Source organism: Rhineura floridana, chromosome 6, assembly GCF_030035675.1.
Source record: "Rhineura floridana isolate rRhiFlo1 chromosome 6, rRhiFlo1.hap2, whole genome shotgun sequence".
NCBI lineage: Eukaryota > Metazoa > Chordata > Lepidosauria > Squamata > Rhineuridae > Rhineura > Rhineura floridana.
Genome location: NC_084485.1, coordinates 69,986,134 through 70,012,460, shown reverse-complemented (window position 1 = coordinate 70,012,460; position 26,327 = coordinate 69,986,134). Strand labels below are relative to the sequence as shown.

General features: G+C 45.7%; 2 protein-coding genes across 8 annotated transcripts in view; one reads left to right on the top strand and one right to left on the bottom strand.

The window, feature by feature from the left end:
- CIMAP3 (ciliary microtubule associated protein 3) overlaps positions 1–26,327 on the bottom strand; it is a 66,550-nt gene that overhangs the window by 23,977 nt on the left and 16,246 nt on the right. Inside the window, exon 7 of one of the 7 annotated variants that reach the window (XR_009763486.1) lies at positions 17,455–17,610. The exons of the other annotated variants lie outside the window; for them this stretch is intronic. The gene's annotated coding sequence lies outside the window, so the exon portion shown is untranslated. The remainder of the gene's footprint in view (positions 1–17,454; positions 17,611–26,327) is intronic. 7 annotated transcript variants of the gene reach the window in all.
- Positions 221–25,428, top strand: LOC133386845 (acidic mammalian chitinase-like). Its single transcript, XM_061630615.1, has 11 exons — positions 221–245; positions 449–478; positions 3,499–3,700; positions 4,902–4,958; positions 5,293–5,458; positions 7,246–7,370; positions 9,235–9,358; positions 9,447–9,629; positions 24,361–24,477; positions 24,787–24,928; positions 25,238–25,428. The coding sequence occupies exons 1-11, from the start codon at positions 221–223 to the stop codon at positions 25,426–25,428; spliced, it is 1,362 nt and encodes a 453-aa protein (XP_061486599.1).

Genomic DNA, 26,327 nt, shown 5'->3' with positions numbered 1-26,327 from the left:
TAATATTTTGTTTCATGTAATGTTACATAAAGGTGACACTTTTTTCCATCCTTGAAATTAGATCTATTTTCTGTCCCTGGATTTATTTTTTAGCCACCTGTGTGTTTTGGCTGCCAGCTGCGTGCCCCTTCAGCAGGTGTGTGGCTCCCATGCTGATAACTGAGCAGTTTATAAAGCCATATTTGCTTTCTCCAAATGGGCCATTTCCTTTGAAAAACAGATGGGGAAGATGCTGCTGTGGGCAAGTGAGTGATTCTACTTGCAATTTTGCATCCTGACAAACATGAAAAGACATTTCTCCCTGGCAAGGGAGATGACCTTTGAACTTAAACATGGGAATGAGAACATAATCTGGCTTGCTTGTGAGACAAGTACCCCTGGATGTGAGCGGGTTAGCAAACTGAGTCAGATGGTTTTATGTATAATTTTTGTTTTTAATCTTTTGTAGGTCTGGCCATTTTGCTGCACTTGCAGCTTGGTAAGCAGAATTATTTATTCCTCCTAGATTTATAAATAGATGCAATATCTGAGAGAAATTGGGTGGTGGTGGTGGGGAGAAGATGCTTCCAGTTTTATGTTGCCATTTTCATTTCTGATATATTGCCAAGTTCTGCCATTTTCATTTCTGCCCTTCTGATCTGGGAGACTGTCATATGCATGTTGCAATTATGAGTATAGCAGGGCCCTGCTTCTTGGCACCCCGTTTTTTGGTGTTCTGTTAATACGGCACCAGTGGGGCGATCAGCTGGAGGGGGGGCTGGAGCTCCCTGCACTCCAGCTGATCGCGCCGGAGGAGGGGAAGATTGGCTGTAGCATGCTACAGCCGATCTTCTCCTCTTCTGGCGCGGTCAGACTCCCGCTCAAGCTGATCGCGCCGGAGGAGGGGAAGATCTGATCTTCTCCTCCTCTGGTGCGATCAGCGGGTTAAGCTCCAGACCCCCGCCCTACAGCTGATCCACTTTTCGGCGGTTTTCGCTTTCTGGTGGGGGTCTGGAACCTAAACTGCTGTATGAGTGGGGCCCTACTGTAACAGCAACAAGCACAAATATGTGTTAAGAATGAGGGGCTGTATCTTTGCATTATATAAATCCATTGAGTATAATCCCTCATAAAACTTCCTGATTAATGCCTCTTTTGTTATCTGGTCATGCTTATATCAATAGCCACAGTACTAAGGAGTAAATCCCTTCAAACACAGAGGGACTTAGTTTTGAGTAGACTTATATAAGAATAAGATTGCACTGTTAATTGTACATTGATTTGAAATATAAGGATGAAGTGGATACAGTTCATACGCCCTATTTGCACTTTATATTTAAAGCAATATTATACCACTTTAAACCGTCATGGCTCCCTCCAAAGAATCCTGGGAACTTTAGTTTGTTAATGCCACTGGGAGTTGTTAGGAGCCCCCTGTTCCCCTCACAGAGCTACAATTTCCAGAGTGGTTCAACTCTGGGAATGGTAGTTCTGTGAGGGAAACAGGGGCCTTCTAAAACCTCTCAGCACCTTTAACAAACTACATCTCCCAGGATTCTTAGGGGAAGCCATGGCAGTATGAAGTGGTATAACACTGCTTTCAATGAGACCATAGACGAGATAAAACTATGAAGGATATAAGGATCAGGGCTGGCACCAGGCATGCTGGGGCCTGGCACATGCATGTATGCACACACACTCCACCTACCTACCTTTCCCTTTGTGAATGCTGCCCGCGCTGTGCTCGCATGCCTGCCATAAACCAAGATGGCAGCTGAGGCTTCCCTAAGGGGCTGATGCCTCCACCGCCATCTTGGTTGATGGCATGCATGCATGCTACCCAAGTGCATCCCTGCCATTGACCAAGATGGCGGCAGGGGCATTAGCCCCTTAAGGAAACCTTGGTTGCCATCTTGGTTGATGGTAGGCTTGTGCACCCAGTGCGCCCAGCATTTATGTCAAGGGAGAGGTAGGTAGGGCATTCAGGTGGGCGTTGCGGGCCTGCACAGTGGTAGGGGGTGCCTGGGAGCTCCCTCTCACAATCTGCAGCAGGGTCAGGAGCTGACACTGCCGTGGATCACGGAAGGAAGAGCTACCCACCCTAAGGAGAAGCCCTTCAGGGGCCCCTTGGGACCCAGGGGCCCTTGGCCAGGCCCCAACCTGGCTGTCCTCTGGCACTGGCCCTGTAAAGGATGCTAGATTAAAGATAAGCAGGCTGTTGCTATCACCAAGTAAAGGTTGTGTAATGTTCTTATGGTCTTAGTAGGAGACATGGTTGAAGGATAAAGTTGGAGGTCATTTATTATGTGATGTTAAGTGCTGAAACAATCAGTTGCTTGGATCCTTGGATAAGTTAACTTAAGGAAAATTCATGAAAGGGAAATTTCCCATCTCTTTCTCTCCCTTAAAGACACCTTGTCCTCCCAAAAACCTCTCTGGACAGTGGGTGTGGGACCCTCTTGAGCAATGTAGAGTGGAGCAGAGAGAGAAATCACCCCCAATTGGGCCTGGATCCTAAAATAAGTCAATTTAGGGAACTTTATGGAAAGACAGTTTCTTATTCTCTTCTGCCCTTTGAAGTCCTCCCATACTGTTTAAGAGGTGTCTCCCAACTCCCCAGGGATAATTTTTTTTGGGAGGGAGCTTGCAGGTGGCTGTAGGGGGGAGAAGGGACAGGAAACTTTTCTTCCATAAACTTCTTTTAGTTAACTTAAGATTCAAGGCAATGTGCTCAATTCTGTGTATTTATTTGATCATCTACATCTGTAAATTGCTGAGGAAGCTATGTTGGAAAGGATAGAATTATTTTGCATTCTTTTTTGCATCAATAACATTCATAAATGATGCACTGCAGACTAAAAGAAGTTGTGTGTGTGTGTGTGTAAACTACTTTAGGATCAACCACACAGATGTACATAGCACCATTTAAAAGATAAGGCTTTTTCCTAATTTCTCCTCTTCTCCCATTATTCTGAGGGATGTTTTCACCAGGAATTTTCAGCCAGATTCTGTGGGCAATTCATATGAGGCTCCATAAGTGTAGAGTAAGTGGATGGGTGGTGGTGTTTTGTGGACACCACTGCACCTACCAGGTATATCTATCTTTGGGTCTACCATATGTCTAAACTTTGAATGTCATTTAGAGTTGATTTTTTGCATGTGAAGTCCAATATGTATAAACCCAAACCAAGGGAAAGCAGACATATTGATCCCCTATCATATACAGGTGCCACACACTTGGAGCCTTTGGTGATGTAGTACTGACAAACAGGGCTTGATTACCAAGAGTCTAGATCATATAACTTTCTAATTGAGCATTTGTGCATGTGATAAACTTAATCATGAGGAGCTCCCAATATTGATAAGTAAACACATTACTGATTGATTTTAGCAGGGATATACAGAGCTGGCTCTTGTAGGATCACTTAAGTAAAGTATACCTGTTAGAGAGGCAGTTGGTTTGATTTAGTTGTTCCATTGCCTATAACATTCACATCACCATATTCTTTCTTACCCCAGGCTCTTCCTACAAGTTGGTCTGTTATTTCACGAATTGGTCACAGTACAGGCCTGACCCTGCCAGATATAAACCAGCAAATGTGGACCCATGCCTGTGCACCCATGTCATCTATGCCTTTGCTACCATGAGCAACAACAAGATTGCCCCCTATGAATGGAATGATGACGTCCTCTATCCACAGTTCAATGGCCTAAAAAAATAGTTAGTAATTTCTTTAAGTACTTAGTAATGACTCAGAATGAACACAGATTGGTTAACCACAAAAGAATAAGGCTTGTTTGGACCTGATGTGATTATCTAAGCCCTGTAGTTGTAAATGTTTGATCTCTTTTTATTTTAAAGGAAGGCTTCTATCAGGGCTGAAAAGCTTGTGTCTGACACTGAGTCCCTACTCCCTGCTCACCAGGGCCACTAAGAGAGCAATGCAGACAGTTGAAGTCTGGACAGTATCACAGTCCAGAGCCTTCCTGGTCCCAGAGAATCAAACCTGTGCTTCTGTCCAGTATAGGGCTCCAGGTTCCACAGTATTCCCTTAGTCCGGGCAAGCCATCACTGGTTGAAGCCATCAGGCTACCTTTCTTCACTTCCTCCAAGATACTACCTTGTACTGTATCAGATCATTAGTTCTCAGGCCGAATACTGTCTGATTGGCAGCTGCTGTCAGGCAGAGGGCTCTACCTCAGCCCTTCTACCTGAGATCCTTCAACTGGAGAGGCCACAGATTGAAATTTCTGCACACAAAACATGCTCTCTATCCCACTGAACTATGGCTATTCCTCTGACTGTTTTCTCCCTTCTGCCTGCCATTTCCCTGTTGTCATGTGTACTCCAGAACCTGCCACCTCTCCAGTACTTAGGGTCAATTGACGTTAAATCAGTATCGAAGAAAAACCTATGATTTGTTTTTTTCAACACTAAATAGCAGCCAAGGGAGAGTCCCAGTCTGAGTTGGATCCATAGCATGGGTGCAGAAGCCGTCGCAGCATTACAATTCCGAAAATGGGCCTGCTGTGAGGGGCAATGGACTGAAGTTTTCCTCTGCATGGCTGCTGTTTGTATTGGGAGGAAATCTATTGGCACCAGTGGGAGTTTTCTTTTCAGGACAGAAATGTGGGGTTGGGGGAAAAGGCTGGTCTAGATTGGAACAACAGTGGAGGCAAAGAATTGGCCGTTCACCTGACACTATGGCCTCAATCCAAATCACCCCCCTTGGGCTATTTAGTAAAGAAAGCACACAAGGGCCAATCCCATTGTTAATGTCTCATTTAATTTGGTCTTCAGACTAAGGTTAATTGCAGTCCTCTCTCTTTTACTACATAACAAAATAATAATGATGGGCAAAACAATGATGGCAAATTATGACTACATTTCCTGATTTTTTTCCCCCTACTCCCTTCATTAGCAATGAGAAAATGGTCACCCTGTTGGCCATTGGAGGATGGAACTTCGGCACCCAGAAGTGAGAACTTTTCTTTCACATTTATGATGAATGAGACAGGAAGGGGGAGTTTGTGGCAGAAGCCACCGACATTGTGAGGAAGGGGCTATGAGCCAGAGTAGTGTTAAAGATGATGGTGAAGCTTTTGAGGGATTTTAGTGCATAGCCCATGAAAAAGGAGGACAGTTTGGGGGTTGTGAAGAGTTGGAGGGAAGAATGGGAGGAATAAACAAGAATTGATAAGGGGAACTAAGTGGTAAGAGAAGCTGAAACAATCTGGCATTGCTTAACTTAACAGTGTGTGCCCCCTCATACTTTTATTTTCAGTAAATTAAAAAAAATCTGGTTTTGTCAGGTTCACCACAATGGTTTCTACACCTAATAATCGCAAGACTTTCATCGATTCCGTGGTTATTTACCTCCGTCAATATGGGTTTGATGGGATTGACTTAGACTTTGAATACCCAGGTTCTCGGGGCAGCCCTCCTGAGGACAAGCAGCTTTTCACTATCTTAGTCAAGGTAAGAAAACTTTGCTCAGTATGCTATGAACATCATGCTTCACTCTCCTGTCATTTTAAAGAAACTTGTTATTGTAGAAACCAAACCAAAGCTATACTTCAGAAAGTATATTCTCTCTCTTTGATAAGAGAGAGAAATTATCTGGGTTCTTATACAAGAGGGATTCTGATCTGAACTAACTTTGCCCCTAACTCATTCTTAAGATCATGACCCACATTAGAGAACACTAGATACAACATCTTTTGTGTGCACAGCTGGTTGGGATGCAACTATTAGCACCCTGATGTAAAGCTCCGAACACTTTCATCATCATCATACTGCAGCCTGTAAAGTTGCAGTGTTTTTACAACACTGACATGTTTTGCAAAACTGACTTGGCAATGACAGAGCTGTTGATATACTCATCATAAATATGTCTACAGTAGATTCAGACCAGTGCTATCTAAACCTTATAGCTGTAAATATTTGATTAGTTGCTGGGGGTAAAATTAATCAGTGGGGATAAGATTGAAAGGTATGCTTGTTTATAGTTTACTGTTGCCAGTTTGCCTCTGGACCTTTCTTCGAATAAGGAATAAAAAAGAAAATACTAAAGATGGCCTTTCCCCTTAACCATGAGTGACAGTTTTTGTTTCTTGAATTATAAATTATTTTATGCTTCCTTCAATAAGCTCCAAAAGGCACCTACACTGTAAATATATTTATATATATTTATATTTAGAAGACTGAGTAATCTTTTACCAGAAAGATGATTAATCAGCTAGTTGTGCAATCTTATACATATCTTCTGGGTTGTATTGTATTCAGTGTTAGTCATACATATTTAGAGTAGACACCCTGAAATTAATGGACCTAAATTAGCCATGCCCATTCATTTCAATGGGTCCACTGTGTGCATGGCTAACACTGGGTACAACCCGCTGTGTCCAACTGGACTCTAGGACACACCTTTAATCTATGAACAGGACTGAAACATCTACATTCCACCCTAAATGATTAAGTGCTATTTCAACCAGTGGCTCATCTAGTCATGCATTTCTTGCTCACGCAAGTTGCTCCTCAAATTTTCCTTTGCGTCAGTGCTGGTTCCAGTCAGGATTTTAGGGATTTGGGGATATTCTTTATAAAATTCTTTATAATGCATTGGCCCTCCTGGTTTACATAATGTGTGAATGAGTCAATTATCTTGTAAATAATGGCAGCACTTCCTCAGACCGTGAGATCGCAATTATGGTTGCTTGGTCATACACATAACATTTTCTTATGTGAGCAGGTACTCAGAGGAGAGCCAGGATGGCTCTCCTCAGCAACAAACATGATTGTCTGAATGAACACCTAGTTCCAACTATATGCAGTTTGAGAATGAGGTGCCACTGCCATTCACACAATCACTTTTGAGAACATCCTTTTTCAATTTTCTTTCCTCCCAAGACAGGGAAGATGTTCTACTCCTTTTCCAGATTTTTAAGAATTTTAAGATAATATGATTTTTTTTCACATTTGGTATTGAAATATGCTAGCTACTTTTAAATGACAATCACAGTAGTTATTACTTGATTAGATAAATAAGCAGTGACAGAAACTGACGAGCCTTCTAAATGCCTCGTTATATGTATATAATGGCATCAGTCAGATGGAAGGTTCATACACAAAAGAAGTGGATTTTCTCCATATTAACAAGTTAAAAGTTGTTCTTGTTGCATACACAGTTTTAAAAGTCTTGTACAAAATGAATTAGCTAGAAATGAATTTAACTATTAACATTACTCATCTATGCCCTTTCTCAGGAAATGCTGGCTGCTTTCTCAAGTGAAGCCACCAGGAGTGGGCAACCCAGACTGTTGATCACTGCTGCTGTGTCTGCTGGCAAAGCAACTATTGATGCTGGATATGAAATTGCAGAGATAGGAAAGTAAGTGACCATATATTAAATTGGAAACTGAAGATCATAATAGGACACAGCAAGGCCAAAATCATCGGGATAAAATTATTTATTATATTAAGAAATAAATGCACACACAGAAAGATACTTCTGTCAGCAAGATAAAAGAATATATTTCTGCAGTGTTTCTTTCAATTTTTAAATTTGCAATTGTATATTTGTGCAGTCCTGCCAAAGATTTTAACATGTGTGTGATGTAAACATTCAAAAATTTAGATGTAGTATTTTGAAGTCTTCCTGACCAGGGATGGGGAGAATATCCGCCAAATCAGACTTAGTACTGGATTCTGACTGAATTTGACAATCTGCTATCTTTATGGACTGGCACTGAATTCTTGCAGCAGGCTGTGGCTGTAATCAGCATGATTTTTTTTGCGGTGGGCCATGACTGTGATCGGCACGGATTTTTGTTTTGAATACCCCCCCCCAGTTTTATGTAATTCTCTTCCTAATTTTATCTAAGTTGATGCATTTGTAACAGTGTGTAGATGTGATAAATAGGAAAAAATAAATCATGTGGAACACCATGATCATTTACATAGGCATTTACATTAAAAATTATGCAATTTTTTTGCAACAACAAAACAGCGGTTTGAATTGGCAAGTGCCAAAAAAGGGCAGATCAGGATGGAATGACGGACTATTGGAATACAAGCAGATTGGAACTAGGGAGCAAACCCTATCCTGATTTCTGACTAACTGGTTTAGGCACAGAAACTGCCTTGGTCACCCTGTATGATGACCTGTGTTGCAACAGAGATAGGGGAAGTGTGTCCCTATTAGTCCTCCTTGATCTCTCAGTGGCTTTCAAACTGAGCATGTAACACCAGTTCTGGCACAACTGCAGTGGCTACCAATTCATTTCTGGGCTCAATCCAGAGTGCTGGTTTTGCAGAGCTTGGAAAAGTTACTTTTTTGAACTACAACTCCCATCAGCCCCAGCCAGCACTGCCACTGGATTGGGCTGATGGAAGTTGTAGTTCAAAAAAGTAACTTTTCCAAGCTCTGTTTTGACCTATAAAGCCTTATACAGCTCAGGACCAAAATATCTCAAGGGCCTTTTCTCCCATATGAACCAACCCAGACTCTGTGTTTGCCATCTGAGGCCCTTCTTTTGTGCCCTTTCTGAAGGAGATGCAGAGGGTGGCAACATGAGAACGGTCCTTCTCAATGGTGGCTCCCTGTTTATGGAATGCTCTCCCCAGGGAGGCATGCCTGGCACCATCATTATTTATATTTAGGTGCTAGGTAAAAACATTTCTCCATGCATTCAGCTCTCAAATTTTGGTGGGTTTGGGGGGGGCTTGATGTTAATAACTACTGAAGATCTAGCCACAGTAAAAGATTTCTGCTGTAATCCTACACTCACTTGCCTGGGAGTAACTCCTGTTTAACTCAGTGGGGCTTACAAACATATTTGCATACAATTGCACTGCTAAACCCTAAGGTGTTCCATATGATGTTAAATGTTAGATTTCTAGTCTATGCCCTCTTTAACTTGTTATACCACAAAGATTAACAGCATAGTGAGCTTGAGCCAACTTGAATACCATTTGTTGGAAAGGTGGAATACAAATTTAACAAATGGACAAATATGTAGAAAAAGGGAGCAGGGACAAAAGATAATATTGCTAGCTATAGGGCTGTACAAGTCAGATATACACCATATTACACAAATGCAGGTGCTTTCTTATATGACTTAATGCAATCTTCAAAAGCTAATGTGAAAGAGAACTGGGATGAGTCTACCAGGAGCAACAGAAGTTTTTTTTCAGCATATGGATCTCTTGGGCCAGTTTTTATTGATCTGTTATTTTTGTTTGATTCACACAAGGGTTCTAGATATCATCAGTGTGATGAGCTATGATTTCCATGGAGGATGGGACACTTTCACAGGACACAACAGCCCCCTGCATGTTGGATCTGCAGATAAAGGCGATTTTGTATACTTCAACTGTGTAAGGAAACACTAGCAAAACTATTGTTTGCTCAGAACCAGTAACAATGGTCAATTCATACATATATTCATTATTTTCATACTGAAAGGAATTTGCAATGAAATACTGGCTAGAAAATGGAGTTCCAGCTGAGAAGCTTATGATGGGGTTTCCTACCTATGGCCGCACCTTCAGGCTTACCACAACTGACACATCAGTTGGTGCTCCGGCATCTGGTGCTGGATCCATTGGACCTTACACAAGGGAAGCTGGTTTCTGGGCTTATTATGAGGTAAATGAAACCTAAGCAGGTACCACAGCTTAAATATTGTATGTGTGTATGTATGTATGCATGCATGTATGCATGCATTTATTTATTTAAAAACATTTCTAAGTGGCTTAATATTTAAAATCTCTAAGTGGTGTACAATGGCCATTCTTAAACAGGAGTAGCCTAGATGTGGTGATTCATGCATTGGTAACATCAAAATTTGATTACTGCAAATGTGCTTTATGTGGGGTGCTACCTTGTACCTGGTCCAAAAGCTCCAGCTGGTGCAATATGCTATAGCTAGACTGTTGGTTGGGACAGACTACTGCCAGTATATAACTCTGGTGCTTAAACATGTGCACTGGCTGTCCATACGCTACTGGGCCAGGTTCAAAATTCTTGTATTTTGGCAAGGCCCTTAACAGCTAGTGTCCAGGATATCTTAAAAGCCTCTTGACTACTTATATCCCTGCCCAGTCACTTAGATTTTTGGGAGCGTCCCTGTTGGTGGTCCCCCATGGCTCAGATGTATGGCTCATAACTACCAGAATCCCATTCCGTGCCCGGGACCTACTGGGCAGAGGGACGAGCTTGCGGCTGCTGTCGATGTCCAGGCCGCCATCTTGGGGGATGCGTGCACACAAGGCGCGCTGGTGCACCGTCGTGTGACGCGGCAGGGAGGCGGGGCGGCTGAAGGCTATTTAAGGCTGCCCCGCCTGCTTCCCGCCATCCAGTTCAAATTTCGGCGGCAATCTCGGCAGCCGCAGCAGCAGCTTCGGCGCGGCGCGGCTTCTTTCGGCGGCAGCTTCGGCGCGGCGCGGCTCCTTTTGGCGGCAATCTCGGCAGCCGCAGCAGCAGCTTCGGCGCAGCGCGGCTCCTTTCGGCGGCAATTTCGGCAGCCGCAGCAGCAGCTTCGGCGCGGCTCCTTTGCCGGCGCACGTGGGCCTCCGGAGGCTTCCTGAGGCCAGGGTGGCTGGGTGGCGGCGAGCCCCCCCCCAGCCTCATTGAGAGACAGGGAGGCAGCGGCGGCTGGCACCAAGGCCTATGCGGCGAGGATCCTGGGGCAGTCACTACGAGGCGGCAGCGCAGTATCGGATCCAGCAGCGGCGAGGACCACAGGCTAGGCGGCCTTTGGCCGGCAACTTTTAAATTTAATTATTAATTTTAATTAACGCGGGGGTAGGTGGGGCACGACCCCAACCATCAATCCTTGCCATGTGCAGGGCAATTAGGCTCCCCTCCAGGATAATTGGGTGCCGGAAGGGGGTATAGAATAAGCAGGCGGGCCCCTTCACAACGTTTTGAAATCACGTCGTTTTGTAAGCGGGGCCCCTATCTCCCTCTAGTATGCCACCCAAGAAAGGACAAGGCGGGCCAAAAGGGAAAGGAAAGGCCCCCAAAGCAGGGGGGAGATGCCCACCCCCAGCGGCGGAGGGGGCAAGGAGTGGGGAGGGGCCACCATGGGTGGCCATATTAGCCAGGTTGGAAGCCCTACAGCATGGCTCAGGCCATCCTAGTGCACCTCGGGACCAACCTGTGACAGGGAAGGAGAAGGACCCACCACCCAAACGGTCTCGGGGGAAAACGCAGCGGCCAGTGAACAGTGCTGATGCAGGGGCTGTTGCTTCCATCTTAGCGCGACTGGATGTGCTGGAGGCCGGGCCCAGGGCTGAGGCGAGGACGCCCAGCATAGAGCCAGGCGCAACTCCCACCTTGCAAGCAGCCCCAACAATGCAGCCCACACAAGGACCTTCGGCGGAAAGCACACAGGGTGAGTCCTCTATCATGCCACAACAACAAGGGCAGCGGCAGTGGAGCTGGGCCCCCTGGGGGTACCCCTACTGGCCCTTTTCCCCACCAGCGGTAACCGAGGGATATGGGCAGGCAGGGACTCCCGCCGGCGGGGGGGAGGTTACGCCACAGCAGCAGCATCCCCTAAGGGAGGCCTGCGAGCAGGTCTGGCACCTCGCTGCTGGGACGGCGACGGAAGGAGGGCATCAGCCCGCCCTGTCTGCCAACCCCCCTGCAGAGATATCCGACCCCCTGGGATCAGTCAGAGAGGGGGCCATACCTTTTGGGGAAACGTCTGCCCCACTGGGTTTTCATCTTCTGCCTGCTACGAAGGACAAAATATGGAGGGGAGAGTACGTGGACCTATTCTCGCTCTTGTACAGGGAGCCGGTTGGGAAGGATAAGGATAAAGGGGAACATGCAGAGCCCGATAGGCCCAAGCGCCGACGGGTAGAGCGCTCTTGGTCTAACTGGCTGCCTGCATTCCTTACGTACATGGGGGTGGTAATACAGAGGCAGCCTCATAGGGCCTCGGTACTGATCAAATACCTCGATATCATATATCGGGGCTACTCTGAGTTTCAAGGGACGGCATGGCTGGACTACGACCAGGCGTTCCGTATGAGGGCGGCTTTTGATACATCCCTCCCCTGGGACAAAAAGGAGGCTGACCTGTGGCTGCAATTTATGGCACATTCTAGACCCATGGCAGGTGATAGGGCTGACAGCGGCCATCTCTTGGCGCGCCAGGCATCAGCAACTGCTTCCCGCGGGCCTGCGGGGCAGGGGGTTCAACCCCGCCTGCTTTGCTGGGAGTTCAGCTCGCGTGGCCTTTGCGGTCGGAGCCCGTGCAGGTTCAGACATGAATGTGCCATATGTGGGGGCCCCCACGCCTGCACTAGCTGCCCCAGGGGCCGCCCCTTCAGGGGTGGAAACAGGGATTCGGCTGGCGCAAGGAAGACAGGGGCTGCAGGCGCAGCTCAGGGAAAGGGGCCCGAGCCCAATTAAAATTGCCGAGCTCCAACACTTACTCCTCCTTTACCCCCTAGTCCAAGATGCCCAGTTTTTACTCGAAGGCTTCACAGTGGGTTTTCGGATCCCCTATTTGGGTCCCAGGCGACCTTTCATGTCCCGCAACCTTAAGTCAGTGGAAGGCAGGGAATCAGTTCTGAGAGAAAAAATTAGGAAGGAAGTAGTAGCCGGCTGGGTTTTGGGCCCCTTTGCTGCACCACCCATCCCCTCACTCAGAGTTTCCCCATTGGGCCTCGTCCCCAAGAGGGCACCAGGTGAATTTCGCCTGCTACACCACCTGTCCTTTCCACAGGGTGAGTCAGTCAATGACTTCATCCCAGCGGAGCTGTGCTCAGTCCGCTACACATCATTCGACTGTGCTGTGCGAATGGTCAGGGACTGCGGGGTTGGGGCCCTTATGGGAAAGTGTGACATCAAGTCTGCTTTCCGCCTCCTCCCGGTCCACCCCCAGGACTTCGAGCTGTTGGGCTTGGCTTTTGAGGGTGAATATTACGTGGACAGGGCATTGCCTATGGGCTGCTCTATATCATGCTCTGTTTTCAAGTGCTTCAGCTCCTTCTTGGAGTGGGCGGTCAAGAGGCGTGCAGGCTTGCAATCAGTGGTACACTATTTGGATGACTACCTGTTTGCGGGCCCTGCGGACTCAGGCACCTGTAGGGCGTTCATGGCACATTTCGCGGGGCTGGCTGGGGAGCTGGGCGTCCCCCTCGCGGCCGAGAAAACTGAGGGCCCATCCACCGCTATCACGTTTCTGGGCATCGAGATAGATACGGTGGCCCAATGCTGCAGGCTCGCTCATGACAAGTTGGGGGCCCTCAGGGAGAAGATCACAGAGGTGGTCAGTTCTAATAAGGTGACATTAGCCACTCTCCAACGGCTGGCAGGCCATCTGAACTTTGCCTGCAGGGTTGTAGCGCCCGGCCGTGCCTTCCTGCGGCGCATATATGACGCCATGGCTGGCCTATCACGATCCTACCACCGCACACGGGTGACAGCCGCTCTTAGGGCTGACCTGACAGTGTGGTCCACCTTCTTGCGGGAATTTAATGGGGTCTCCCTATGGAGAAGGGATCGCCTGTTGGAGGCAGAGCTACAGGTGCACTCCGATGCCTCGGGTGCCTTCGGTTTTGGGGTCATTCTTCATGACTCATGGTGCCACGGCAGCTGGCCGCAGGGCTGGACACTGGCTGGCCTGACCAGAGACCTGACGTTCTTGGAGTTCTTCCCCATTGTCGTGGCCGTACACCTCTGGCCCGACAAGTTGGGTAATTCCTCAGTCCACTTTTGGTGCGACAACCTCCCCACAGTGCACGTTATTAACACCCTGTCCTCTAGAAACCCCAACGTTATGCTTCTGGTGCGAGCATTCGTGCTCCAATGTCTTCGCTATAATATTCAGTTCCTGGCGCGCCACGTTCCGGGTATTGACAATAGTATTGCTGATGCTCTATCACGGAACCAGATGGAGAAGTTTCGCCAGCTGGCACCGTGGGCAAGGGCTCTGCCGGAGGTGTTCCCCCCAGCGCTATGGGAGATTGGAGGATTGAATCAGAAAGGGCCATAAGCCTTTCTGTGGCGCCCAGCACTTTGGCCAGCTACCAGGGGGCAGGTAGGGATCTATCAAACTTCAGAGAGTCCAGGGGTTACGCCCAGGAGTGGCCCATCCCGGTCGAGCAGCTTATGGAGTTCTGCGTGGAGGGGAAACGGAGAGGCCTTTCAGTCAGGACCATCAAAGGTAAGCTCTCAGGCCTCGCTTTCCTAGCGAAGGCACGGGGCTTTCAGGACTACACGGGTGACTTTAGGGTGCGCCGGATGCTGGAGGGTTGGTCCCGCGAGCGCCCTTGCCCCCCGGATGCACGCCTCCCCTTTTCCCCGGAGCTATTGTTTGGCCTGCAGGGACAGTGGAAGCACTTGTGTTCTTCCCCTTTCGAGGCCCTGCTATATCATGCTGCAGCCCTCACTCTGTTTTTTGGGGCCTTCCAAATTGGGGAGGTGGTGGCGGCTTCTAAGATGGATAACTCCCTCCGAGCTCTGCTAGTCTCCGACCTCAGCTGGAGGGCAGAGCGGGCCCTCCTGCGGCTCAGGCGGTCTAAAACGGACCAGCATGGTAAGGGGCGCCTGGTGGTATTAGCCCCATGCCGGCAGCAAGAACTCTGCCCAGTAACAGCCCTGCGCGGTTTTGTGGCAGCGAGGGGGTCGCAGTCAGGGTACCTATTCATACATAGGAACTCCCAGCCCCTTACCAGATACCAGTTCTGGTCCGTGGCGAAGGCCGCACTGGGGAATTTAGGGGTGGACCCCAGTAAGTTCGGGACACACTCCTTCCGGATAGGCGCGGCCTCCACGGCGGCCCTATTGGGCTTCTCTAAAGACAGGCTTCAGGCTGTGGGCGGGTGGTCCTCGGACGCGTACAAGGCCTACATTAGACCACTTGCTGACACACATGACGCCAGCGGCTAGATGTTGGCCCCCCCAGGCCCCCCCTTTTTTTGTTACCCAATGTCGTTGTTGTTTCAACAGATCGCTGGACAAGATCGGAGCAGCCACGCATCCTCCTATGTGGCCACAGTATGATGTTCTGGGCAGGCCGCAGGGCGGTGAAGTCTCGCTTTGGCACGCAGCTGGGGCTCAGTCAATGGGCCGCAGTGCGGTGGCTGGGATGTCGGGGGATGCGTTGGGACGGGCTCCTGCCAGCCTTGTTTCAACCGGCTGTGGAAGTGGCAGTGCCCCAGGTGCTGGTGATCCACCTCGGGGGCAACGACTTGGGTCTGTTAAAGGGCAAGGCCCTAATTGAACAGGCATGCGGTGACCTCCGGGCCATTGCACGTCGCTGGCCGGGGGTGCACTTAGTGTGGTCAGACATCCTGTCGCGCAGGAGGTGGAATTGTGCCGGTGACCCACGAGGGATGGACAGGGCACGGAAAAAGGTGAACAGGCAAATTCAGAGGGCCCTTAGGGACTTGGGAGGTTCTGTCATCCACCACCCAGAGGTGGGCCACAACAAGCTTGAGCTGTTTCGGCCTGACGGCGTCCATTTGATGGACACGGGCAACGACATCTTTCTAAGGGACCTGCAGAAGGGTTTACACCAGATTCTTATCGGGTGTGGGGTAAAGGGGGACTAAGCAGAGGCTTGTCCCCCTTCTGTGGCGAAGAAGTGCGGGGAAAGGTTAAAGGGAAAGGGCAGCTAGGTGACACCTTTAGGCACCTTTGGGGGTGACAGGCGGTCCGGAGGCCTGCAGCTCAGGGCTACACGGCCCGGGGACAGGGTACGGGCCGCCTTTGGGGCCAACGTGCCTCATCCGCTCGGAGTTTCAGGGCTCCGAGGGGCGGTGATGCGGGTTGGACCCCCTACACATCTTCAGGGTGTGGCTGGAGCTGGGGGGCTGGCACAGGGCAGCCCCAGGCTCAGGCAGGGCATGGTCGCCCAATAGCTGCTAACAGGCTTTGCCTGGATCACCAGAATGCTCCCGCCCTTAATCTCCCTTCTGCAGGTTCATTATTCAATTGATTCTGTTTAAATAAAGTGGCCCATTATTTACCCAAGCAATGGTGTCTGTGTTTTATTTCGGCAATAGGCCGCAATCCCGTTCCGTGCCCGGGACCTACCGGGCAGAGGGACGAGCTTGCGGCCGCTGTCGATGTCTAGGCCGCCATCTTGGGGGATGCGTGCACACACGGCACGCTGGCGCGCCGTCGTGTGACGCGGCAGGGAGGCGGGGCGGCTGAAGGCTATTTAAGGCCGCCCCGCCTGCTTCCCGCCATCCAGTTCAAATTTCGGCGGCACCCTCCCGACCCTCCCTCTGCTGCAGTGTGATCCATTTGGTCGCTACGGGGCCGACTAGGAATTTTTGGCCTGCCTGCCTCGCTTTGCTGGCAGGTTTCTTTTGCCTACTCCACACTGTGGTTGGGGGGGGTCAAGGGTTAGCACGGGTGCCCCTGGGGTTAATAGGCCGATTGGGATGTTTAGTTTGAATTGTTAACGGTCACTTTTGGAGTGCAAGCGAAGAAGTGCGGGGAAAGGTTAAAGGGAAAGGGCAGCTAGGTGACACCTTTAGGCACCTTTGGGGGTGACAGGCGGTCCGGAGGCCTGCAGCTCAGGGCTACATGGCCCAGGGACAGGGTACGGGCCGCCTTTGGGGCCAACGTGCCTCATCCGCTCGGAGTTTCAGGGCTCCGAGGGGCGGTGATGCGGGTTGGACCCCCTACACATCTTCAGGGTGTGGCTGGAGCTGGGGGGCTGGCACAGGGCAGCCCCAGGCTCAGGCAGGGCATGGTCGCCCGATAGCTGCTAACAGGCTTTGCCTGGATCACCAGAATGCTCCCGCCTTTAATCTCCCTTCTGCAGGTTCATTATTCAATTGATTCTGTTTAAATAAAGTGGCCCATTATTTACCCAAGCAATGGTGTCTGTGTTTTATTTCGGCAATAGACCGCAAGCTGTGCATTCAGTGTTGTCAGCCCAAGCCTGTGGAACTCTTTCCCAACTGAGATTAGACAGGCACTCCCCAAACTTCAGGCACATGACAAAGACTTTCTTATTCTAGCAGCCTTTTAAGGTAGTGTTCAGATTTATATTCTGCTTTATGACGTTTAAAAATAGTTTTATTCTCTGTATGGCTTATTTTTATGTACACCAATTAGAAATGGTAATGATTAAGCAGTATAGAAATGCTCTGAAAGAAAGAATACAAATGCAATAAACTGTAAATCAGTATAATAAAAACAGAGATAAAAAGAAATCTAGTAATAACAATGTCAAAGCTGAATGGTCAAGGAAAGTCTGGGTAAAGAGATATGTCTTTACATGCTGTCTGAAACAACTGATGAATGATGCTTCATGTATGGCAGCAGGACAGGCATTTCAGAGTGCAGGGGAAAGAGTACAAAATGACAACCTTTGGATCATACCCTATGATATTTTGTAGGGTGTGGTGGCACAAGTAAAATTTCCCCAAATGATCTAAGTGATCATACAGATCTATAAAGGGGCAAGCAGTATGAATGAGGCAAGAGCAATTACCTGTTGAAGCTCTTCCTTGCTGAAGAAGTTCAAGCAGAGGCTGGGCAGCCATCTGTTGGGGATGCTTGGGCTCTGAACTCCTGCATCAAGAAGGAGGTAGTACTAGATGGTCTACAAGACCTCTTCCAGCTCTAGGATTTTATGAGGATGTGAATGCTAAGGGATGGAAAGTTCTGTCAATCTCGGTTCTCTCAGTTTCTCATTTTTTCTGTCTTAATATCTGTTTTCCACATGTCTGCAGTAATTTGCTATCTTTTCCCCAAATTCTCATGGAAATTCTTTTTAGTGTGAATTTCTCCTACTAAACACATTTTTGTAGGCAGTTTTGACTAATGTACACAGTTTTGCAAGTAATTTCTCATCATATAATGTATTTTGGTATGTTATTTTCATTCATAAATTCATTTTTATGCACACTTTAACATACATTTTTGTAAACATTGGTTGGTTGGGGAACTGCATTGTAAAAAGGGAATAAGTGTGAATTTGTAAGGATGGCTGTGTTTCGGTTCTCATAGAGTTTCAGAAAGTGCAAAATGTGAACTGAATTGAATTTCTTATTCATCCCTAGTGTATGCATACATTTCCTCTACAAGATAAGAATGGATTTGTTTTATAAATATTGGGCTTACTTTATAAATGCTTCTTTGGGATGAATTGGTAGAACTTATAATGTTAAGCCTGTGTACCTACAGAGAGACAGCCTACAGAAGTGTGTGAATCACAGAACTGATACTTGCTGGTACTGCTGTAGCTTTCTGTTCCTTGCTCGTCCCAGAATTGTTCCCCTCCATAAACTACTCATGGGGCTTTGTAGTTTCTAGTTCAGAGGTACCACTAGGGCTGGAGAATGGGGCACAGGTCTGCCCTCCCCTGCATCACCCAAACAAAGCCCACACAATAGCCAACTGCCCAGTGTCTTTCTTTAAAAAGAAGTTTTACCGTGGTTATGTTCCTGCAGTCAAAGTACAGTCCCACCTGCCACTTTTAATTTCCCGGAATAGACACTGGGTGCAACAGGTAAGAAGGAGGATGTGCTTTTGCTTCCCAAGGCAGTACTTGTGTAAGAGGAGACCCTCCACCTCAGCACTGCCTTGGGGAGCAGAAATGCTGCATTTTTGCTCCTCAAGCCAGTGCAGTGCAGGAGGAGAACCCCCCTACCCAATGTTGGCTTGCGAAGCAAAAACATTGTTGAGTTTTTGTGTGTGTCCCCTCCCTTCTGCTGAGTGTGTACATGTATGCAGGCTGTTTGCCTGCCCACCTCTCCATGTGTGCATGTGTGCTATGGGGAGCGGGGAAGAGAAAGTGGTGTGATGGTGGTGACAGGCATCTTGCTTAAGCTCCCTTGAAACCTGCCAGTGCCTCTGCTTTGTTTCACTGTATTTACAGAGCTGGTTCATAAGAAGCATAATTGAGACACCCATCTCCTCTCTCTTTCTCTCTCTCTTCCCTCCCTTTCTCCCCTTCTATTGTAACACTGTCCTCTCTGGAGAGCTTGTTTCTTATAGGGATACCTGTGTTAACAGCCCATTTTGGACAACTAGTAAAGAAAGGCATTTTAACATAGAAATATTCTCCAACAAGGGACTAGTTCAGACATTAAAAAATCTTCTCCACATGATTCACCTTATCTCTGGGGTTATGTTTACATGGAGAACATAACATGTGACTCAGCAAGGTCTGATTCACATGGAGGGTTGATGCGAATCAGGTGGTACTTGCATCCCCATTTAATTTGCATGGTTCATAAGATGTTGCAGGCAATCAGCATCTAGAACACAGTTTTCTCCTTTAAATCCGTAGTAACTTAATGCTCTTTTAATCCAAAAAGGGAAGGTAAAAATGTCTCCAGTTAGTATCTCTAGTGCTTGCAGATGCTTTACTCTAATGTTTTTTGGTGGGTGTGTCCAGGGCTGTGGAGTCGGTATGTTAAACCTTCGACTCCGACTCCATTTTTCTACTGTCCGACTCCAACTCCTCTATTTTTCTACTGTCCAACTCCGACTCCTTCATAAATGGCAAATGTATATTAATTTTTCTGCTGTATGACTCCGACTCTGACTCCTTCATAAATGGCAAATGTATATTAATGTATTAATATTAATAAATTAATAAATATTAATTTTATTTTGAAGTTGGAATCAGTACATTGCTACCAACTCCGACTCCACCCAAAATTGCTTCCAACTCCAACTCCACAGCCCTGGGTGTGTCAATCATTCCCCTCTCCATGTCCACTCCCTCCACCTCCCTTTGTTCATGTCATTTCCTGCTGGCTCCCATTCTGCAAGCCTGCTGCAAACGGTGCTTTATTTTTCTTTCCCCCCTAACTTGTGCAAAAAAGCATAACACTGTTCAAACAAATATTTGTATTTCAGCTGGACTGTAGCAATGAAAATACAAATAATCTCACTTCAGAGTTTTTTTTAAATGAAATTTACTCTGGAACAAACTGTGCATGCTCGGTTGCCAAGGTAACCAGAGGAAGTGATATTTTGGCCTTAAGAGGGCGTGGTCATTAGGAAGCTGTGTGACTGATCCTTTCCCTTCAGTGTGAATGGAAAACAGTGATTGGGGACTTCCCAGGAGGATCGCTCCGCCTGTGCTTGCCTCTAGACGAGCTCTCGTCTTAGAGGAAGCTTTTTCAGTTTTAAAACCAGTCAGAAGGTTTTTTTTTGACTGGGAAATTTTTCTCCCAGGCAAGGGAGAAACTTAGAGATTACCCACAGAAGTTCCATGATGTTTGTTGGTCTGGAATTCATTGGAATTGCCTATGAAGGAAGGTAGCCAACAGCGTCGGACTGAGCCAGGGATTACAAACAGGCTCTAACTGATTAAGCGAGACTTTTTTTTTCTTCAAAGAAAAACGGAAATTAACAGGCAAGCATACTCCTGTCTATTATTATCATTTTGTTATCATTACTGCAAAAGAGATTTGTCAAAGAGTCAGCAACAAAGGAAGCCCTGGGTGAGTTATAACTTTCTCTTTTACATACAGAATTAAGGAGGAAGAAAATCGAAATAGCCTATCTTTGTTTTTTATTGCAAAAAGCTGGCATGGAACTGAGCATTTTAAAGATATTAACGGATGAGAGGCATCTGATTTGAAGAGAAAATTTGATTTATCTGATATTTGAGTATTATATGTCTGGGACTATTTTTTCTGGTCTACTTTTTTTTTGGTGAATCTGTTTATTCCTTATGCCACTAATCATTTGGACGCTGTGAACTAAATTTGTTTTGGACATATAAGAGATAAGGCAGTTCGTGTTGTCTAGAGGGTGATGTCATCTGGCTTGGAAGATTAACTCATTTGTGAGTGGAAAAAGAAATAAACTGTTATTTGCTTGAGAATAGTGACTATATTGGAATTGAAGGGGTTTTGTTCTTTTGGTTTTAAGAATGACAATCAAGAAGGAGGCTGAGACCCTGGAGGTTCAGGAAGGGGTTCTCTAAATATGTTTCAGAAAATAATGAATGAGATTAAGCTAACGAAACAAGAGCTGGGACAGAACAGACAAGAGATGAAAATTGGATTTGGCAAAATGAGACAGGAGCTGAAAGAAATACAGGATTCTATAACTGGACAATAAAAAGAAGACGAAAGAAAGATCAAAGGGAAGGTTCAAGCCCTGGAGATTGGAATAGATTTATCAAATATGGACCTGGAAAAAGATTTGGATTTTATAGTTGTGATGGATCCTAAAGACAAATATTACTGTTTGGAATTCAGCGCTGCCCCTGAAGGAATTGGTGAAGAGATTAGAGATAAAGATATCAACGACTTGAAAAAATTCCTGGATTGGAAGGATATGATGGAACTTAAAGTTTATAGAATAAATTCCAGATATGTGACAATGGAAAAACTCTTAAGAGATGAAGAAAATAAAAAAGAACACAAACTCTGGCAAAAGAAATGCAAGAAGACAATAAGGGATGCTAAAAAAGAATTTGAGGAGCACATTGCTAAGAACATAAAAACCAACAACAAAAAATTCTATAAATACATTCAAAGCAGGAGACCATCTAGGGAGACAATTGGACCCTTGGATGATAAGGGAGTCAAAGGTGTACTAAAGAACGATAAGGAGATTGCAGAGAAGCTAAATGAATTCTTTGCATCTGTCTTCACAGTGGAAGATATAGGGCAGATCCCTGAACCTGAACTAACATTTGCAGGAAGGGATTCTGAGGAACTAAGACAAATAGTGGTAACGAGAGAGGAAGTTCTAAGCTTAATGGACAATATAAAAACTGACAAATCACCGGGCCCAGATGGCATCCACCTGAGAGTTCTCAAAGAACTCAAAGGTGAAATTGCTGATCTGCTAACTAAAATATGTAACTTGTCCCTCGGGTCCTCCTCCGTGCCTGAGGACTGGAAAGTGGCAAATGTAACGCCAATCTTCAAAAAGGGATCCAGAGGGGATCCCGGAAATTACAGGCCAGTTAGCTTAACTTCTGTCCCTGGAAAACTGGTAGAAAGTATTATTAAAGCTAGATTAACTAAGCACATAGAAGAACAAGCCTTGCTGAAGCAGAGCCAGCATGGCTTCTGCAAGGGAAAGTCCTGTCTCAGTAACCTATTAGAATTCTTTGAGAGTGTCAACAAGCATATAGGTAGAGGTGATCCAGTGGACATAGTGTACTTAGACTTTCAAAAAGCGTTTGACAAGGTACCTCACCAAAGGCTTCTGAGGAAGCTTAGCAGTCATGGAATAAGAGGAGAGGTCCTCTTGTGGATAAGGAATTGGTTAAGAAGCAGAAAGCAGAGAGTAGGAATCAACGGACAGTTCTCCCAATGGAGGGCTGTAGAAAGTGGAGTCCCTCAAGGATCGGTATCGGGACCTGTACTTTTCAACTTGTTCATTAATGACCTAGAATTAGGAGTGAGCAGTGAAGTGGCCAAGTTTGCTGACAACACTAAATTGTTCAGGGTTGTTAAAACAAAAAGGGATTGCGAAGAGCTCCAAAAAGACCTCTCCAAACTGAGTGAATGGGCGGAAAAATGGCAAATGCAATTCAATATAAACAAGTGTAAAATTATGCATATTGGAGCAAAAAATCTGAATTTCACATATACGCTCATGGGGTCTGAACTGGCGGTGACCGACCAGGAGAGAGACCTCAGGGTTGTAGTGGACAGCACGATGAAAATGTCGACCCAGTGTGTGGCAGCTGTGAAAAAGGCAAATTCCATGCTAGCAATAATTAGGAAAGGTATTGAAAATAAAACAGCCGATATCATAATGCCGTTGTATAAATCTATGGTGCGGCCGCATTTGGAATACTGTGTACAGTTCTGGTCGCCTCATCTCAAAAAGGATATTATAGAGTTGGAAAAGGTTCAGAAGAGGGCAACCAGAATGATCAAGGGGATGGAGCGACTCCCTTACGAGGAAAGGTTGCAGCATTTGGGGCTTTTTAGTTGAGAGAAAAGGCGGGTCAGAGGAGACATGATAGAAGTGTATAAAATTATGCATGGCATTGAGAAAGTGGATAGAGAAAAGTTCTTCTCCCTCTCTCATAATACTAGAACTCGTGGACATTCAAAGAAGCTGAATGTTGGAAGATTCAGGACAGACAAAAGGAAGTACTTCTTTACTCAGCGCATAGTTAAACTATGGAATTTGCTCCCACAAGATGCAGTAATGGCCACCAGCTTGGATGGCTTTAAAAGAAGATTAGACAAATTCATGGAGGACAGGGCTATCAATGGCTACTAGCCATGATGGCTGTGCTCTGCCACCCTAGTCAGAGGCAGCATGCTTCTGAAAACCAGTTGCCGGAAGCCTCAGGAGGGGAGAGTGTTCTTGCACTCGGGTCCTGCTTGCGGGCTTCCCCCAGGCACCTGGTTGGCCACTGTGAGAACAGGATGCTGGACTAGATGGGCCACTGGCCTGATCCAGCAGGCTCTTCTTAAGTTCTTATGTTCTTATGTTCTTATGTGTTAGTGCATTCTGTAAAAAAGAGGAACAGAGATATAACTTTACAACAACATTTCAGTAATACATTCAGAATTGATGGCAAGAAAATATCTGTGATGAAAGAAATACCTATCAGACTCTTATTATATGACTATGGCAGCAAGACCAAGATTATTGGGTGTGCAAAGATGGAAGATGGAAGATGGAATCAATACTGATAATGGGAGAATGGGAGAAGCGCTATTGAAATTACTGGACTTAGTAGACCTGAAGAGATGGATTAATTGACACGTTTATTTGGAGAAAAATTGATGGATATATATCTCAAGGATTAGAAACTTCTCTTTGACTTTTTGTGGAAAGAATAAAATGATGTTAATGAGATTTGATACCAATTAAGATAACCACTGGAGGAAGGTGTTTGTATAATTTTATTAAGAGACAGGTTTGTTATATATTATAGACTTATAGCTAATCTACGACAAATCGGAAGTCAATAGTTTTTATTGTAATAGTTATTAATTTGTTTTGTTTGTTTTGTTTTTGAAAATTTGAATAAAAATTAATGATAAAAAAAAGAAAGAAAACAGTGATTGGAAGGTAGGAAGTGTGAACCTTGGAAATCTAACATGATGGCTAAAGCTTTGTCTTTAATACAAAGTTCAGCTCCCATGTGAATGAGCCCGAAGTCTACATATACAGTCACAGTGGTTATCCAGTGATTCCCTTGGTACATTGCTGCTAGGAAAGCTGTATATCTAAGAACTCATTGGGTAACACATTACATTATCGATAGCACTGTATCTCAAGTGACAGAGTATATTGCATTGATAAAACAGTGAGTGCGTGTACCAGCCCAAAGGGTGCTTGTAGCTGTATATAAGACTGGTTGACAGCTTAATTCAGACAGATCAGTCAGTCTGAGATTTGTGTATACAGTTGTTTGCCACTGTTTCTTAACGTTAGTGTTCTTTGACAGATTTGTACATTCTTACCAGAAGCAACAATCGTCTGGATTGAAGATCAGAAAGTCCCTTATGCTTTCCTGGGGAATGAGTGGGTTGGGTTTGACAATCTAACAAGCTATGAGTACAAGGTATGTTAAGTCTCTCTAGTGCGTGTAACAGGTTTATCTGTACCCCCCCCAAAGTACCTTGCAAGGTATTGTCTACCCTGATCATAGGATATTTTCTGCAGGTCAATTGTTGGGATGAGTGAATCAACTTTAAGTTAACACTGACTTTTAGGATTGTAGCCAAGCCCTTAGAAGCAATGGCCTAGTCCAGTGTCTGTGCTTCCCAGACCTCATGAACCAGAAAGACAGTACCCAATACTTCATGCCATATTAGTGTGTGTAACTGACATTACATCTGGTGGGAATATCTTGTACTTGCTTTCTGCACAGGTTGAATTTTTGAAAGCAAACCATTTTGGAGGAGCCATGGTTTGGGCCATTGACCTGGATGATTTCCTGGGCAATTTCTGCAATAAGGGGCCATATCCTCTCATATCGTATCTGAAGACATTGCTTGACATACAGACTCCAGGTAGGTCAATCAATTAAAAATAATTCTGCACTCAGACATGTAAACACATATGTACATGCACGCAGAGTTTCATGCTGCAATTTAGAGATGCTATGAAAAAAGTGGCCAGTGATAAGCCAAAATGTGATAAACTAGCTTTCTGATACAATTTTTTAGCAAAAGGTGACAGTTTAGTGTACATCCAATCCCTTTCAGAACCCTCTGAGTGGATGTTCTTTCTAAGTGATTGGCTTTGTTCTTTAGTAGCAACTGCAATATATCAAACAACATCTCTGAAGTGTCTTCTTTGATTATGTTCTTCGCCCTTAGGTTGTGTAGCTCCACCCCCTCCAACAGTTCCTCCTCCTCTTATTTTCTGTGAAGGAAAAGCTGATGGTATCTATGCCAATCCAGACGACAAAAACAAATTTTACGAATGCTCTGGGGGCAACACCATTGTTAAGAGTTGTGGAGCAGGTTTGGTGTTTGACGAGAGCTGCAAGTGTTGTAACTGGCCTTGATCCTGTGATACCTATCATCATTAAATAAAGAGATGGAATGGCATCTGAGATTCTCAATTAATGTATAAACTAAGTAGGCAGTTCCTAATTATAAGGGAAAAAAACCTGATGGGAGCACAACAAAGAGAGGAAATAAGAGAGAAAAGGACCCTTAACAAGTGACAGGAAATGCTGAAGTCCAATGGGGTTTGGGTTAAAAAAACATCACCCAGACACTTTTCTCAGGGGCAATTCAGTTTATTTAGCCAGACCTCAGCAATAAGTGAAATTATTGTGACAGAAAATTGATTTCTCCTAATCTTTTTTTTAACTGAAAATGTGTTGGGATTTTTCTTTACAATAAACTGTTTTCTGGGACAAGTGGAGCTTTCTCCTATCATTTCTCCTAGTTCCTAGACAGGCTAACTACCCAATCCTATGTATTTTAAGGCTGCATTCCTACGCACCCTTGGGAGTAAATCCAATTAAACTCAATGGGACTTACTTCTGTATAAACAGACTGTAAAACATGGACCACTGAGTTACTTTATTTCCCAACAATAGTGGATAGGAGTTCAATGGCTTCTGTCTTAGATGTGCCTTGCTGGCTCCAATGGCCTGTTTCTACAGAGTGTGTGATACTATAGATGCATATTAGGAATGGGAGAGAAATTTGATTCAGTTCACATTTAAAGACAAATCTATCAAATCTGAAAAACTATGAGAACTGAAACACAGCTATCCTTCAAAATTTGCACTTATTTGAATTTTGTGAGTTCTCCAACCAAAAAATGTTTACAAAAATTATTTATTTATTTTATTTATTAAATGTATATCCCACCCTTCTTCCCAGTAGGAGCCCAGGGTGGCAAACCCCCACTAAGAACACTCGAAAACATCATAAAAGACTTTAAAAGATA